The following is a 17,093-nucleotide window of genomic DNA, read 5'->3' as shown; positions in this document are numbered from 1 at the left end:
TTAAAAATTCAAATCTGTTTCTTTTTATTGTTAAGTTGTATGCTTAAAGGATGGGTCTGCATTTTCATTCAGCTTTCTGGTCCTTGTCGATTTTTGATGCCTATTATTCTGCATAAAACTGTGTGGCAGGAGCCACAACTTTTAAGAATCTTTTTGTTTACAGATGAGGAGACAATAACATTAACATTCATTAACATTCAAAATAAAACATTCTTATACTGATAAGCATTATGCAGGTTAGCTAGGTTTGAGATACTGATAGTTATTTTTTGAGTTTCGTTTACTTCCAAATGTCTTCTATAATTTAATATCTCAAATACCTACACAAAATAGGAAGGGCATACTTATTTATACATGGGCATACTCTTGAGTTCTGATGGCAAGCCAGCCTTCAAATTAAGTTGTGTTCCTAGAAAAGAAACCTCTTAGGCAACTGTGAAGGGAGAGGGATAATATAAAAAGGATGAGGGTTAGAGATTTGTGTTTTTATGGTAAGATCTAGAAACAAAGCATATTAGAATAAGCAGTGCAAATTTTGCACCTTTCAAAAAGATACTGATATGTTTTTATCATGAAATCTGCCCAGTGTTGTCTAAAAAACAAACAAACAAACAAACAAACAAAAAACCCAGCCAGGTGCTATGACTCATGCCTGTAATTCCAATACTTTGGGAGGCTGAGGCGAGAGTATTGCTTGAGCCTAGGAGTTGGAGACCAATGAGACCCCATCTCTACAAAAAACCACAACAGTAAAAATGAGCTGGGCATGGTGGCATGTGTCTGTAGTCCCAGCAACTCAGGAGGCTGAAGAGGGAGGATTGCTTGAGCCCGAAAGGTTGATGCTGCAGTGAGCCATGATCATGCCAGTGCACTCTAGCCTGGGTGACAGCGAGACCCTGTCTTTAAAACACACACACAGACATACACACACACACACACACACACACACACACACACAGAGACAGAGAGAGAGAGAGAGAGAGAGAGAGGCCAAGTGTGGTGGCTCATGCTTGTAATCCCAGCACTTTGGGAGGCCAAGGTGGGCAGATCACCTGAGGTCAGGAGTTTGAGACCAGCCTGGCCAACATGGTGAAACACCCCATCTGTACTAAAAGTACAAAAATTAGCCCAGTGTGGTGGCAGGTGCTTGTAGTCCCAGCTACTCAGGAGGCTGAGGCAGGAGAATCGCCGCTGGAACCCAGGAGGCAAGATTGCAGTGAGCCGAGATCATGCTACTGCACTCCAGCCTGGGTGATAAAGTGAGACTCTGTCCGCCCTCCCAAACACACACACACACACCCCCACACACCCACACCCACCCACACCCACAAAAAACAAAACACACGCACACACTCCACATTTCTGGTCTTTGCTGCCTATCTCCTTGATTAGTTTTCTGTTGAGTACATAAGAATAGGAGCTCTTAATTTAAACCTTATTAAAAACTTCTTGAAAATCTGTTTTTAAAACTACTTCTCTTCGTGGAGATTGATTATTTTGGGTCTTTTTGTCCAAGAAAATGAAATTAAGATTTTATTCTTTGATTGGTATGAGAGAGGAGGGAGAGTCGTCGGTCTAATGTTATTTAAGATGTAATTATGTATGTTTAAGAGGGGTGGAAGTCATTATAAGATTTTAATTAGGAAAATTTAAGTTTCCATAAGGAAGTATGAATTTCTAGAATATCTTTTATTTCCATTTGATTTAGGCATTGCTGTTGAAGACTCTGATTTGGGGCGAGCTGTTGGGGAGAACAGGAGGAATTGTAGTTACTTTCCTCTTCACCAGAGGTTAACTGAGAGCAAGAAGCAAGACATGAATGAGTGTGCAAGAATTTGCCTTCTGTTAAATTCCCAAAGGTAGACCTTGGAAATAGTCAAAGGAACCAAAGTTAGGAAACCCTTTTCCGAGGCTGGAGCTAGTCTTTCTGATCTTTCCAAAGCAATTATAAATATTGAACTGCCTCTGGCACTTGGATAAAATGATTCTGCATGGCTTTTAATTCAGTTAATTTCTAATGCTTGAATGCCTGGATTTTCTATGATTTCTGAACAACCCAGACTTAAGTATGCCTTTTGTTTCAAAAGGGTTATAATTTCAAAACCTTTTTGAAATTATAAGCGTTTTTTTTTTCCCCCCCTTAGGAGATAGGGAACATTTTTTTTTTCTTTTCTTTTTTTTTTTTTTTGAGATGGAGTCTCACTCTGTCGCCCAGGCTGGAGTGCAGTGGCGTGATCTCAGCTCACTGCAACCTCTGCTTCCTGGGTTCAAGCAATTCTGCTGCCTCAGCCTCCTGAGTAGCTGGGATTATAGATGCGCACCACCATGCTCAGGTAATTTTTGTAGTTTTAGTAGAGATGGGGTTTCACAATGTTGGTCAGGCCGGTCTCAAACTCCTCACCTCGTGATCTGCCCATCTCAGCATCCCAAATTGCTGTGTTTATAGGCGTGAGCCACCGCGCTTGACTGGGAACATTTCTTTCAGATGGTAAACCTAAATGCTGCCTTATAAAATTAGATTTTAAACTCTTAAGTTCTATAGTAAAATAATGCTTACTGTGTGATGTTTCGTAGAGGACATAGATTCAGAAAATAGCTTTATAGATCAAAGAACTTCCTTACAATCATGTTAATGATATATCTGAATATATCTGAGTTAAAAGTATAAAGTGGGCCAGGTGCGGTGGCTCACGCCTGTAATCCTAGCACTTTGGGAGGCCAAGGCAGGTGGATCCTGAGGTCAGGAGATCGAGACCATCCTGGCCAACATGGGGAAACCCCATCTCTACTGAAAATACAAAAATTAGCTGGGCATGGTGGCGTGTGCTTGTAATCTCAGCTACTCGGGAGGCTGAGGCAGGAGAATTGCTGGAACCCAGGAGGTGGAGGTTGCAGTGAGCCGAGATCGTGCCAGTGCACTCCAGCCTGGGTGACAGAGCAAGGCTCTGTCTCGAGAAAAAGAAAAAAAGTATAAAGTGAATGTGTTCTGCATGTAGAAGGGAGTATAAAGAGCAAATCAGAACATAATTTTATATTCATTCTTAAAAATTTAATTTTTACCCTTTTTAGCAGATTTCATGTGATCTTTGGTTTTAATCTCTTCTGGTGCTAAAGATATTATATATGGCTGATATTCCCCTACCCCCTATCTCTTGTATAAGGGTTAAGTTTAAAAGGAAAATGCTTGTGAAGTAAGTTATTTAAAAGGGAACCAATGAAATATGTTAAGCTTGGTTTACTCCCAGTTAATCTTTTCTGAGAACATGATCAGAGCTGCTTCCTCTTCTCTGTTGAGATGTGTAAAACAATAAGGTGCATGTGAAATGCAACCAGCCTAATGTCTAAAAATGTTAATGTGTAATTACTTTGCTTTTGCTTTCTCACATTTTGGGGTTTACATCTGGAAAAGCCTCTAAATGAAGACAAGTGATTTTTAAGCATTAATCACTAACCTACTGTTTGATTCTGTCTATTGCAGAACTTCTTTTGAAGAATGTGTTTAGAACCTTTCCCACATTAAAAAGGTCAATTTATGTAAAAGAATAAAGAGCATACTCTGTACCTTGTGTGTAGTTACATAATTATACATGATTGATCTTTTGGTCATTATTAAAAGAGAGTTATCACTTGTTAATAGTGGAAATTATCTTAAGTGTTGCTGGTTCAAGTGATTTATTACCAGTAAAGATTGCCTTTTTTTTTTTTTTTTTGAGACAGAGTCTTACTCTATCAAGTAGAGTGTCCTGTAGTGGCTCGATGATGGTTCACTGCAACCTCTGCCTCCTGGGCTCAAGTAATCCTCCCACCTCAGCCTTCTAGTAGCTGGGTCTACAGGCATGTGCCACCACGCCCAGCTAATTTTTGTGGGTTTTTTGTAGAGATGATGGTTTTATCATGTTGCCGAGGTTGGTCTCGAATTCCTAGGCTGAAGCCATCTACCTGCCTTGAGTACAGGTGTTTTGATACAGAAATGATTATCACTTGGAGTTCAGCTTGGATTCTGACAACTTACTAGATTTTCTTCCCCCTGGGGAGAAGATGGTTGTTTCTTGCTTAGGAAAGATAATATTTTAGCTGCTTATCTGTGCCCCACAGTTGGCAGAGAAATGCGGTACACTGATCATGAAGTTGCATCTGGAAGCCTGAAAACTCCCAGACCTTAATGTTTCCAAAGAGATGGAAAAGACACATAGCTTCTGGTTTTCGTTTTTTTGTTTTTTTTTTTAATTACTTGGAGATCTCTTTGAACCAGGACAGTGACAAAATTTTATATTTACCATTTGTTTTATCTTTTTCAGTGCATGGTCATCAATAGGGGAAAAGTCACACTAGGAGCATTGAGCCCTGTGAGGATATCACAACTGACACTGAAATGGCAATTGTGTAAGGGTAGAAACTTTGTTTTGTTCATTGCTGTATTTCTAGTTCCTAGAATAGTGCCCATCACTCAGAAAAACATGTTGAATGAACATCCATCACTTACCACAGTAGCTGAATGTAGCCATGCTTTTAACTCTCTCCTTGTCTATTTTCATTTATAGTTGACCTCGGTAACGAAGGTTTTAGAAAACTTGAGCAGGGAGTAAGACTAAGCTATAGTAGTTTTACACAGTGGGTTTTGGTTAATGCTCATGATTAATTTATCTTCCCACCAAAGAATGGTCTTACCTAACATGCTACAGAATTCTAGTTTCTGATATGTGAAAAATTAATAGACATAAGAAAGGAAACACTAACAAGCTGAAAAAAATGACCTAAAATTGTGGCAGTTGTAAATCTACTTCTTAAAATTTTGTACCTCTTGAATTTTTAAAATATTGCCTGTATACTCAAATTTTTCTCTGGATCTGTTTCTTAATATTAAATGCATGTGTAAAAAAAATCTATTTTAACATCAATGAAAGTGAAAAGATTGTTTAAAAATTATTCAGTATTGCCTTCTTAAGGTTTTGACTCTTAATTATCCTTCATTTGAAAAGTAAGACAGGACTATGTAGAAAAGTATTCTATTGTTTTTTTCAAGTTAACCTGTATCTTAGCCAAAGAAGTGCTGCTTTAGTCCCCAGTACCCCTCAACATTTTAGGAGGCCTGGCCAGAGCCTCTTAGTTTTTCCTCATGAATTTGATTCAGACTTACTCGTTTTTGTAGCTGGGGTTCTTTTATTATGTAAATGGTACAAATTGGTGTGTCTCTTTGCCCTTGTTGAAGCTGATGTGCTAGGTGGCACATCGATGGTCACATAAACAGTTCTGTGTAGGTGCTAAATATGTCCATTCCTTTTTGGCCTTCTTAGGGCCTCTGTGCCCTTCCTTTTAGTCATTACCTCATTATTTTTCAGAAAGGGACTTAGAGTATATTGTTAGGTCCCCCTCTCCAGTGAAAGCTGCATGATGGTATCCAATACTGTAGTATTTAATAATTTAGTATATTTTTACTCTCTTTAGGGTTATCTTTTACAATGGAGAAAATCCTATCCATATGGGACAATGTGTGTACCAATATGTGATGGTAAAAGTTTTACCCTCTTATTTCAGGTAACTTCCAGAAAGGTGTATTTATTTATACCCATCTTGCAGATGGAACCTAAGAACCCTGCCCACCCCTCTTCCCTGTTTGTCTGTTCATTAGTGCTTAATGTGTTTAAGCATCCTTTATTACCTTTTAGGTAATTGCTTAGATTTAACGTAACCACATTACATTCTACTACCTCTACAAATACGTGAATGTTCAGGGTTACCCAAACATAACTACTCTTATTCCTTGAGGTAGATATATGACTGGTACCATGGGAGACCTTATGGTACGAGAGAGCTTCTTTCAGACTCACCTCTACTTTGGCCCTTTTTTTTCTTTCTTTCAAATAAGTCATGTGTATGTGTCTTAAATTTAAAAGAGACAGGATCTCAATGTCACGCAGGCTGGGAGTACAGCATTGTAATCATAGCTCATTGCAACCTCGGACTCCTGGGCTCAAGCAACCCTCCTGCCTCAGCCGCCTGAGTACCTGCGACAAGTGTGTGCCACCATGGCTGGCTAATTTTAAAAAATTGATTTAATTTTATTTGTTTATTTTTATTTTATTTTATTTTGTAGAGATGGGGGTATTTCTTTGCTGTGTAGGCTAGTCTCAAACTTCTGGCTTCAAGCAATCCTCCCACCTTGGCCTCCCAGAGTGTTAAGATTATAGGCATGAGCCACCACACCCTGTCTACATGGCCCTTATCTGACAAATAGTCCTAAGAGGCATGGGCAGTTTTTAATTTTGCTTCCAGTGTTTCACAGTGACACACTAGTTTCTAACCAAGCAGATGTTTGATTGTGGCTATTGGGAAGAATAGTCTTTGCCAGTATTAAGCCCACCTACCCGAACCCACCTACCTGAACCCACCTACCCGAACCTTTTTTTGTTGACTCTCACTTGTTTGATCCATCTCTTAGAAGTTAATCGGCACCTGTGGAAACTTTACACAAACACTTCTGTATTACGGAAGATGTCTCATCTTTTTGACAGAATAAATTATCACGTAATTTTTAGAACATGTCAGGTAACTTTTACAGCAGATATAGTGATTTTCCTGAATTAAATCTAGCACCATCAGTTCATTCTTGCCCTTCGACTTGACCTGTCTCTTGAACCATTTCTCCCCCGATTTACCTGTTGGACGTACATCTACTTGGGAGGTCACTGTTAAAGCCAGCGAATCATAGTTCGATAACTTCGTTGGAATCTCCCCTTCATTTCTTAAAGATGATATCCTTTTTCTAGTTACCATAGGCCTTACAATTTTTCAGTTATTTTTGACAACTTGCTCTGCTTCCTTTGTTCCATTATTTTGTTGTTTGTTGTTGTTGTTGTTGTTGAGACAATCTAGGGTCTTACTTTGTTGGCCAGGCTGGAGTGCAGTGGCACCATTATGGCTCACTGCAGCCTTGACCTCCCGGGCCCAAGCCATCCTCCCATCTCGGCCTCCTGAGTAGCTAGGACCATAGGTGTGCATTGCTATGCCCAGCATTTTAAATTTTTGTAGACATGAGGTCTCTGCATGTTGCCTGGACTGGTCTTGAACTCCTGGCTCCAGTGATCCTACCTCAGCCTCCCAAAAGTTGGGATTACAGGTATGAGTCATTGTACCTGGCCAGATAAAATTTTTGAAAAGAAATATAATGTCCTTGCTCTAATACAAAGGAAAGATAAAAAGGAAAATAATAGTATGTATTTCATGCAAATACTCGGGTAGAATTACACTCTTGCAGGAAAAGGTTCTACAGATTTACAAATCCCCCAACACTCCTGCTGTACTATGTTGTATTTAATACTTAACTAACTTAACAGCAAGAATGGTCTTCATATTAAATACAGTTCGTCTCTGAAGTTGCAAATTATGAGTAGCTATTTTCATTGTCATATAATGTGTGTGAATAATATGGCCTGAGTTATAAGACTTAAAAGTTACTGGGGAGACAAAAATATTATGTGTAAGATGGTTAAGACACTTTATTGTTGCATATTTAGCTTTCCTTTTATGGTTCTTAGTTAATAATGTACCATATTTTACTGACTTTTTTTTTTTCTTTTTTGAGACGGAATCTTGCACTGTCGCCCAGGCTGGAGTGCAGTGGTGCAGTCTCGGCTCACCACAACCTCCACCTCCCGGGTTTGAGTGATTCTTGTGCCTCAGCCTCCTGAGTAGCTGGAACTACAGGTGTGCCCCACCACACCCAGCTAAGTTTTGTATTTTTAATAGAGCTGGGGTTTTGCTCTGTTGGCCAGGCTGGTCTCAAACTCTTGACCTCAGGTGATCCACCCACCTTGGCCTCCCAAAGTGCTGGGATTACAGGCGTGAGCCACCCCACCTGGCCTTGACTTCTTAATTTCAGAGTTTTAATATTCTGAGCAATCTTGTTCATTTATGTGACTTCATGTCATTTTATTTTTTTTTATTTTTTATTTTTTTTGAGATGGAGTCTCGCTGTGTCTCCCAGGCTGGAGTGCAGTGGCGTGATCTCGGCTCACTGCAAGCTCCGCCTCCCGGGTTCACGCCATTCTCCCGCCTCAGCCTCCCAAGTAGCTGAGACTACAGGCGCCCGCCACCACACCCGGCTAGTTTTTTGTATTTTTAGTAGAGACGGGGTTTCACCATCTTAGCCAGGATAGTCTCGATCTCCTGACCTCGTGATCCACCCGCCTCGGCCTCCCAAAGTGCTGGGATTACAGGCTTGAGCCACCGCACCCGGCCAACTTCATGTCATTTTAACAGTTCAAATGGATGAGTCGTGTTTGCACAACTTTAGAGAAATTGTCACAAAGGAACCAGGTCGATTAGATATTTTGTGAAGTTCAGATTGTTGCCTAGTGGTGACAAGAATTATTTGTTTTTGTTTTGTGTTTTTGAGACAGAGTCTTGCTCTGTTGCCCAGGTTGGAGTGCCGTGGTGCGATCTCCGCTCACTGAAACCTCCACATCTCATGTTCAAGTGATTGTCCTGCTTCAGCCTCCTGAATAGCTGGGATCACAGGCGCATGCCACCACGCCCATCTAATTTTTGTATTTTTAGTAGAGACGGGGTTTTGCCTTGTTCACCAGGCTGGTCTCTTAACTCCTGACCTCAAGTGATCGGCTTGCCTTGGCCTCCCAAAGTGCTGGGATTACAGGTGCGAGCTACCGTGCCTGGCTCAATTCTTTCTTTTTCTACCATATTCTTCTTACCCTTTTTCTTAAAAGGACAGATCCCTTGATAGAAGCCAATTATGTGTACAAAAGACCTTAAACTAAGTTCAAGCCTAGAGTGTCTGTGATCTTTTTAGTTTTGTAAAGTACCTGTTCCTGTAGTGGCAATGATTTACCCAAGAAGCCATCAGAAATGATGCTTGTTTGACTGAGGAAAAACTTAAATAAGCCTATCTGTGGGTTTTGGAAAGCTCTGTTCTGTACAGTTCTGCAATTTCTGAAGGCATGCTAAGGCTTGACTGGGTTGGTTCTGTGCAATTAAACATTCTAAAATCTGTGATTGACTAAATACTCCATGTTGCACCAATTTAAGAATCTTATTGTCATAGCATTATGACTGGTAGAGAAAGGTCTTGGGAGATCGAAGTGGCTTAACTTGATTCTTAGGATATTTGTCATTATAAAATTACTGGTTTTTCTTTTGCAGACTTCCTTGTGAAACCTCCTAGTAGAAAAAGTTCTTGGGACAAACTTCATTTGGTAAGTTTGTTTCTCCCCTCCTGCCACCGCCCCGCCCCGCCCGCAGTACTCTCTGTGCTGTTTCGAAGCAAGGAAAAATTAATTTACAGGTTGATTTTTGAGGATCTGTTTGTCAATGTTCATGATTATTTAGATGAGTTTTTCTGTGTTCACTTTAATGTCCTTACATGTGATGGTTTTTTTTCACTAGGACTCATACCAGGTCACTTTTTTTATATATAATTGCACTGTAATAGTGTACTGGAAAACTTGTATTTAAGTTGAGATTTTATGAGTTGCAGCACTAATCATTTGTCTAAAATAAATAGTTATCAATCTCCAGTTTTTGTTATTTTATTTATTTTTATCTTTTTTTTTTTTTTTTTTTTTTTTTTGAGACAGTCTTGCTGTGTTTCCCAGGCTGAAGTACAGTTAGGTGATTATAACTCACTGCAGCCCTGAACTCCTGGGCTACAGCAGTCCTCCTGCCTCAGCCTCCCAGTTGCTGGGACTACAGGTGTGTGCCATCACGCCTGGCTAGTTTGGAAACTTTTTTTTGTAGAGACAGGAACTTGTTCTGTTGCCCAGGTTTTAAATTCAAACTTGCTTCTTGTTTTGAGTTTTCTTAAATTGGTATATATCTATATGAAAAATAAAGCCTCTTATTACTAGAGTTAGTTCAGCAGCTCCCCCTTGTCTTCTTTTGCTTTCCAAGGTTTCAGTTATCCAACGTCCAAAAGTACTAAAATATCGAGAGAGAGAGCAAGAAAGAGACACCACACATTCATATAACTTTCATTACAGTGTATTGTTGCTTGTTCTATGTTATTAGTTGTTAATCTCTCACTGTTTCTAATTTATAAATAAAACTTTATCATAGGTACATATGTAGAGGAAAAACTATATATATAGTTTTCAGTACTACTTGTAATTTCAGGGATCCACAGGGGGTCTTGGAACATATTCCCCGAGGATAAGGCAGGGGATTACTGTAGTGCAAATGTGAATTTTAATGAGAAAAACAAGTTCTGAAAAATTTGCGAGTTCTTTCTCCAGTATGGCTGCCAAACCTTGTCCCTTTTCATAGACCTTTGTGTGTCTCTTACTATGTAAATCTTTTACTGCCTCTTGTTTCTGCTACCTGTTTAATTTAGGGAACTATAGTACAGTTTTATTAGAAGACAAGTTATTGCCTTGGTTTTAAGTTCCTAAATCCAGATCATTTCCTTGTTCAGGAACTGTTGCCTTGCCAGTGCCTCTAGAACAAGGATCAAATTCCTTAGCATAACATTTCAGGTTCTTTACAGGTGGGCTTCAAACAGCTTTTCACCTGTTTTCACTGTGTACCAAGTTCATCTCTTGTAGCCACACTGACTTACCTTCTGTCTCTCAGATACTCTCCAACGTGCTTTTTTGTCTTACTCTGCTGCCATGCCATTCCTGTTCCCCTAGTCTCAGTAGCTCAAAATTTGGCTGGTTCAGTTATTAAAAGCTTGAGTCTTCCAGAAAGTCTTCCTTAAGTGTCCAGCTCAGAATCTTTCTCTGCTTTTTGCATTACCATGGAATTAAATTTCTGTATCTTTTGACATACTCTGTCTTATTAGTTATATTTGTCTGTCATCCCCACAGGATTGGGAATGCCCTTGAAGGCAAGAACTATGTTCATATTTGAACTGTCAATTCACGGAAACACTCCTAGAGTCCTGGGATACCAGTGCCTTCTCAGTATAAATTCTTCTTGACTAGGGTTTTTGTTTTGATAAGAATAAGGGAGGAGAATAGATTGTTTTTAGTAGAGATTGGTCAGCATAATCTTGTTGATTTAGGTTACTGTTTTTTCCCCACTTTTCTGTATGGTGAAGGATCATAGGGTATATGTAATCTGTGCCCTTGTAGTCCAAATTGCTCAGTATATTACTTGAGGTATTCTTTTTTGCTAGTATAAGTTTTAGTTTTTGAGTAAGGAATTGAGTAATTTCTCTTTAACAGGTGCCTGAAAGATGAGATTCCACGTTCAATAGGAAGATTAAATGTTGCTTTGTTTCTGTAAAGATTTCTGAGAAGTCATATCATGGGTTGGTACAGATGATGGAGCTGAGAGAAGCATGCAGGTTCCAGTTGTCAAATTCTCATATATTAAGAAAAGAAAGATTATTTCACCTTGAGGCTTGGAGGAATCTTAATCTTCATTTAGCCGGGGGGGTGGGTGGGGGAGTGTTGCAGATTAGATCTGTAGAGAAGGAAAAGTCATCCTTCTTAATTAATTAATTTATTTATTTTGAGACAGAGTCTTGTTCTGTCACCCACACTGGAGTGTGGTGGTGCGATCTTGGCTCACTGCAACTTCCACCTGCTGGGTTCGAGCAATTCTCCTGCCTTAGCCTCCTGAGTAGCTGGGACTACAGGCATGCTCTACCACTCCTGGCTAATTTTTGTGTTTTTAGTAGAGATGGGGTTTCACCATGTTGGCCAGGCTGGTCTCGAACTCCTGATCTCCAGTGATCCACCTGCCTCAGACTCCCAAAGTGCTGGGATTACAGGCGTGTGCCACTGTGCCGACCAGAAATGTAATAACATAGTACTTGTCTCAGTAGCATTTATTATTTGTATTGCCATAATGTAAATTTGTAAAAGTGTTATTATTTTTTTTTTTTGACACAGGGTCTGACTCTCTTGCCCATGTTGGAATGTAGTGGTGTGATCATGGGTCACTGCAGCCTTGATCTCCTGGGCTCAAGTGATCCTCCCACCTCAGCCTCCTGAGTAAGTGGGACTACGTGCATGTCCCACCTTGCTGGGCTAATTTGTTTTTATTTTTATTTTTGTGAAGATGGGGGTCTCATTATGTTGCTTAGGCTGGTCTTGAACTCCTGGGCTCAAGTGATCCTCCCACCTCAGCCTCCCATGGTGTTGGTCTTACAGGCGTAAGCCACTGCCCCAGCCACATTCTTACCTGAAGAAGCAAGATCTAGGTTTGAAGAGAAAGATGTGAATGTATTTAATTTTGATGCCAGGAAACATACTGTTTAATTAATATGTGCCCCAGATTAAAGGAGACTAAAGAGATATAAAAATAGCTTCAATATATGATCCCAGACTAGATCCTTTACCAAAGGGGGGAATATTGCTGTGAAGGATAAAGGATATGATTGGATTCATTGACAAAATTGGAATAGATATGGTAGGTTATTATAGCAGTGTTAAATTTTCTGAAATTGAAACTAGAACTGTGGTTATATAAGAGATTATCTTTCTTAGGAAATACATACTGAAATAGTAAGAGTTAGAGATATTTGTATGCAAACCTCTTTTAAATGGTTCAAAAACAGTGTGCATGTGCATATGTGTGAACAAAAAGAAGACAGTGTTGGAAACTGTCCTATCCAAATTATCTGTAATGAAACATTTAATGAAGTACAGTCTTTATATAACTGTGTGTTGTCATATATGAATACATGTACATACTAACTTAAAAAGTGCTTATTACATGCCAGTAACTATTCTAAGCATGTTATATGCATTAATATCTTAATTCTCACAACTCTTTGATGCAATGATTATTCTCCTTATTTTCTCAATGAAGAAACTGAGGCTCAGAGAGGTAGTATGATTTGCTGTCAAGGTCATAGTTAGTATATGGCAGCCCTGAGAGCCATTGCTTTACATTCCTGATTGTTTTTCTTGAGGTTATTGCCTTAACACTCTGAGTTTAAATGAAAACCTTTCATTAAAACTTACTTTGAGTTTTGGGTTTTCTGTTTAAAAGCTTTTTTGTAGAAAAATTTGTTATCCTAATTGCAAATGTTTTAAAAATTTAAAAACTGAAAGTCGCTGCTCCCACTCTCTTCCCTAGAGGGGTAAATTGTTAACAACCATTATATGATTTTTTTGTATGTGTATAAACATACTTCGGAATTAATACAGACAATGCTTAGGCATATTTTTATTTTAACTTCTAAAATTACAGAACACTGAAAACTTATGGCAAGTTGATAAATATGTGTTGGTGTTTTTTTTTAAAAATAGAAAAGTATGTATGTACAGTCTTTGGCAATAATCCTTCTGCAGCCCCTCCCCCAAATTTATATGCTTTTACCTAGTATATTTTTAAGAATAATTAGGGCTACAGAAATAGTGACTTGTGCATACATATGGATAAGGGTGGTTATGGTGGCTTTTTTGGTGGTAATAGAAAAATGGAAACAACCTGAATGTCTCACTAATTGATGGATGGTTAAGTTATGATACATTGGGGTATAATGGAATACCAAACTGCCATATGTATATACTGATATAGGAGGGATTTGTTATATTAATTGAAGAATATATACTGAAGAAACTACAGTATGGCTTCCCCACCCCACCCATTTTGGGGGGTAGATAATGTGTGTCTTTGTACACTGATTTGCCACATAATGATGTTTTGGTTAGCAACAGACCCAAGATACAGTGGTAGTCCCAACAGACCCAAGATACAGTGGTAGAGATTAAAATGGAGTTGAAAAATAGCTGTCACCTAGTGGAGTTGTAGTTGTCATAATGTCTTAGTACAATTACTTTATTTTCTTTATAAATTTAGTGTAGCCTAGTTGTACAGTGTTTATAAAGTCTATAGCAGCATACAGTAATGTCCTAGGCCTTCACACATTCACTCACCACTCGCTGACATACCCAGAGCAACTGCCAGTCCTACAAGCACCATTCATGGTAAGCGTTGTCCTATACATGTGTACCATTTTAATCTTTTGTATCATTTTTACTGTATCTTCTCTGTTTATGTATGTTTAGATATACAAATAGGGAGCACTGTGTTATAGTTGCCTATAGTATTCAGTACAGTAACATGCTGTGCAGGTTTGTAGCCTAGGAACAACAGGCTATAGCATATAGCCTAGGTGTGTAATAGACTGTCCCATCTAGGTTTGTATAAATACCTCTGTGATGTTTGCACAACAGCTAAATCTACTAATGATGCATTTCTCAGAACATGTCTCCATCTTAGTTAAGCGAAGCTTGACTGTGTGTGCATAGAGAACTGTCTGGAGAGACTTATGAAATAGTTAACAGTTGCTTTACTTACATTTAGAGGAACTAAAGGGCAGTAAGGAGTGAAAAGCAAACTTCTGTTTACCAATCTTTTTTTTTTTTTTAAATAAGTTTAACTCAGATATGTTAATATAAAATTCACATACTATACAGTTCACCCATTTAAAGTGTACGGTTCATTGGCTCAGTATATTCACGAAGTTGTGTAGCCATCACCACAGTCCATTTTAGGACCTTTTTCAGGCCAGGTGTGGTGGCTGATGACTGTAATTCCAGCATTTTGGGAGGCCGAGGCAAGAGGATTGTTTGAGGCTGGGAGTTCGGGACCAGCCTGGACAACATGGTGTGAGACTCCCCCTTTCCCCGACAAAAATAAAAGTAAATTAGCCTGGTGTGGTGGCTTGCCCCTGTGGTCCTGGCTACTCTGGAGGCTGAGGCAGGAAGATCGCTGGAGCCCAGGAGTTCGAGGCTGCTGTGAACCGTGATCCTGTGATTACAGCACTGCAACTCTAGCCTGGGCAACAGAGCAAGACCTTGTCTCCAAAACAAAACAAAACTTCGTATTCCATAGCTGTCAACCTCTCTCCCCTCAGTCTCCCCCAGCTCCTGGCCCCCACTAATCCACTTTCTAAGATTTTCCTGTTCTGGACATTTCATATAAATGATATCATACAATATGTGGTCTTTTGTGACTGGCTTTATCATTTAACATAATGTTTTCAAGGTTCATCCACGTTGAAGCATGTATCAGTACTTCATTCCTTTCTCTTTTTTTCTCTTTTTTTTGAGACAGGGTCTCTCTGTTGCCTAGGCTTCTGGTGTCCAGTGGCATGAAGATCTGGGCTCACTGAAACCTCGGCACTGCATCCTGGGCTCAAGTGATCCTCACACTTCAGCCTCCCGAGTGGCTGGGACTACAGGCACATGCCAGCACGTCCAGCTAGTTTTTGTATTTTTTATCTTTTTAAATTTTATTATTATTTTATAGAGTCGGGGTTTTGCCATGTTGCCTGGGCTGGTCCCGAACTCCTGGCCTCGAGTGATCCACCTGCCTGGACCTCCCAAAGTGCTGGGATTACAGGCGTGAGCCACTATTTACGATACCTGGCTCAATTTTTGTGTTTTTTGTAGAGATGGGGTTTCACTGTATTGCCCAGGCTGGTCTCAAACACCTGGGTAAAAGTAGTGTGCTGACTACATCTTTTCAAAGTGTTGGGATTATAGGCATGAGCCAGTGTGTCTGGCCACTTAATTTCTTTTTTTTTTTTTTGAGACGGAGTCTCGCTCTGTCGCCAGGCTGGAGTGTGCAGTGGTGCGATTTCGGCTCACTACAGCCTCTGCCTCCTGGGTTCAGGTGATTCTCCTGCCTCAGCCTCCCGAGTAGCTGGGACTATAGGCGTGCACCACCACGCCCAGCTAATTTTTGTACTTTTAGTAGAGATGGGGTTTTGCCATGTTGGCCAGGATGGTCTCGATCTCTTGACCTCGTGATCCACCCTCTTCAGCCTCCCAAAATGCTGGGGTTACAGGTGTGAGCCACCATGCCCAGCCCACTTAATTCCTTTCTATGGCCAAATAATTTTCCGTTGTTTAGATATGCCACATTTTGTTTATTCATCCATCTGTTGATGGACATTTGGTTTCAGTGAGCCAAGATCTTCATGCCACTGCACACCAGCAACCTGGGTGACAAAGAGTGAGATCCTGTCTCAAAAAAGAAAAAGAGGAAGTGAAGTACTAATACTTCAAAATAGCCCATCCCACCTTTGGGCTATTTTGAATAAATCTACTATAAACATGTATTTACAAGATTTTACATGGACGTATGTTTTAGTTTTCTTGGATGTATACCTAGAAGTAAAATTGTTGAGTCAAATGGTAACTCTGTTTAATTGAGCAACTCTCAGGCTATTTTTCAAAGAGGCCGCACTATTTTACATTCTCACCAGCAGTGTATGATATTACTTGTTTACTTTTTACACCTGTATCTTAAAAATTCACTGAGCGCATGCATTATTAGTATAACTAAAAAGTTTAAGTATTACACTGCTTATCAGACTAAACAGTAATGACTCAATTTCTTCCTTTTGTGCTGTTGGTATAACTACCACTGTGGAGTTCACATTTTGCAAGTCAGGTGCTATAATGAACCCTGAATATTTCCTAAGGGTTGGTCACATCTGCTATTTGTAGTGTTTTTTTGTTTGTTGTTTTACATAATACCCAGACTGGTCTAATGCTCTTTCTAGTTTTAAAAGGAACCTTTAGCAGGTACTTGATTCTGAGTGGTTGCACAGTTTCCTGTGATCTTGGCTTTTTCTTACGGATTTGAAATTCCTATAGCAATTTTAACTTTTCTCAGATACTTAAAGCACTTCCTCTTACTTTCAGCTATGTTAACTATTTTCTTATCTCCTCTGGACTGTAAATTCTTTAATCTCCCTTTGCTGCCACATCCAGGCCTCTACCTAAACCTGTACACCAGGATATATTTCACATACTTAGGCTTTTATCTGTACTGCCTCCATTCTAAATCAAGCCACTAGTCTCTTACTGTAATTGTCTCCTAGTTCTCTTCTTCATTCTTTTTCTCTTTTAATCCATTCACCCCACATCAACCAGGGTGATCTTAAAATCAAATCATGTCACTCTGCTATTTAAAACCTGTCAGTGGCTCCCTGTTGTATTTGGACTGTATTTTAAACTTACTATTCATGTGATCTTTTCCTTGTACATTTCTCCAACTTCAAGTTGTGCCACTCTTCTTTCTGATTCAGTACAGTTTAGCTACAATGGTTTCCTCCTCTTAGTTCTTCAGAATTATCAAGGTCTTTCCTGTCTGAGGAACACATGCAGTTC

At 39.5% G+C, this 17,093-nt stretch overlaps 1 protein-coding gene across 41 annotated transcripts in view; it reads left to right on the top strand.

Moving 5' to 3' along the window:
- Nucleotides 1–17,093, top strand: part of MTMR3 (myotubularin related protein 3) — a 142,324-nt gene that overhangs the window by 62,519 nt on the left and 62,712 nt on the right. For 33 of the 41 annotated variants that reach the window (XM_074004059.1, XM_074004057.1, XM_074004054.1 and 30 more), the window contains one exon: nucleotides 9,157–9,209. The exons of 7 other annotated variants lie outside the window; for them this stretch is intronic. Coding sequence is in view for 7 of the 34 variants with exons in the window: in XM_015457524.4 (XP_015313010.1) it covers nucleotides 9,157–9,209 (53 nt within the window). In the remaining 27 variants the exon portion in view is untranslated. Of the gene's footprint in view, nucleotides 1–4,286; nucleotides 4,384–9,156; nucleotides 9,210–17,093 lie in introns of those variants that run through there. One more of the 41 variants, XM_065522291.2, reaches the window with a different exon arrangement.

The sequence above is a fragment of the Macaca fascicularis genome, chromosome 10 (assembly GCF_037993035.2).
Source record: "Macaca fascicularis isolate 582-1 chromosome 10, T2T-MFA8v1.1".
Lineage (NCBI taxonomy): Eukaryota > Metazoa > Chordata > Mammalia > Primates > Cercopithecidae > Macaca > Macaca fascicularis.
This window is presented reverse-complemented; position numbering and strand designations above follow the sequence as displayed.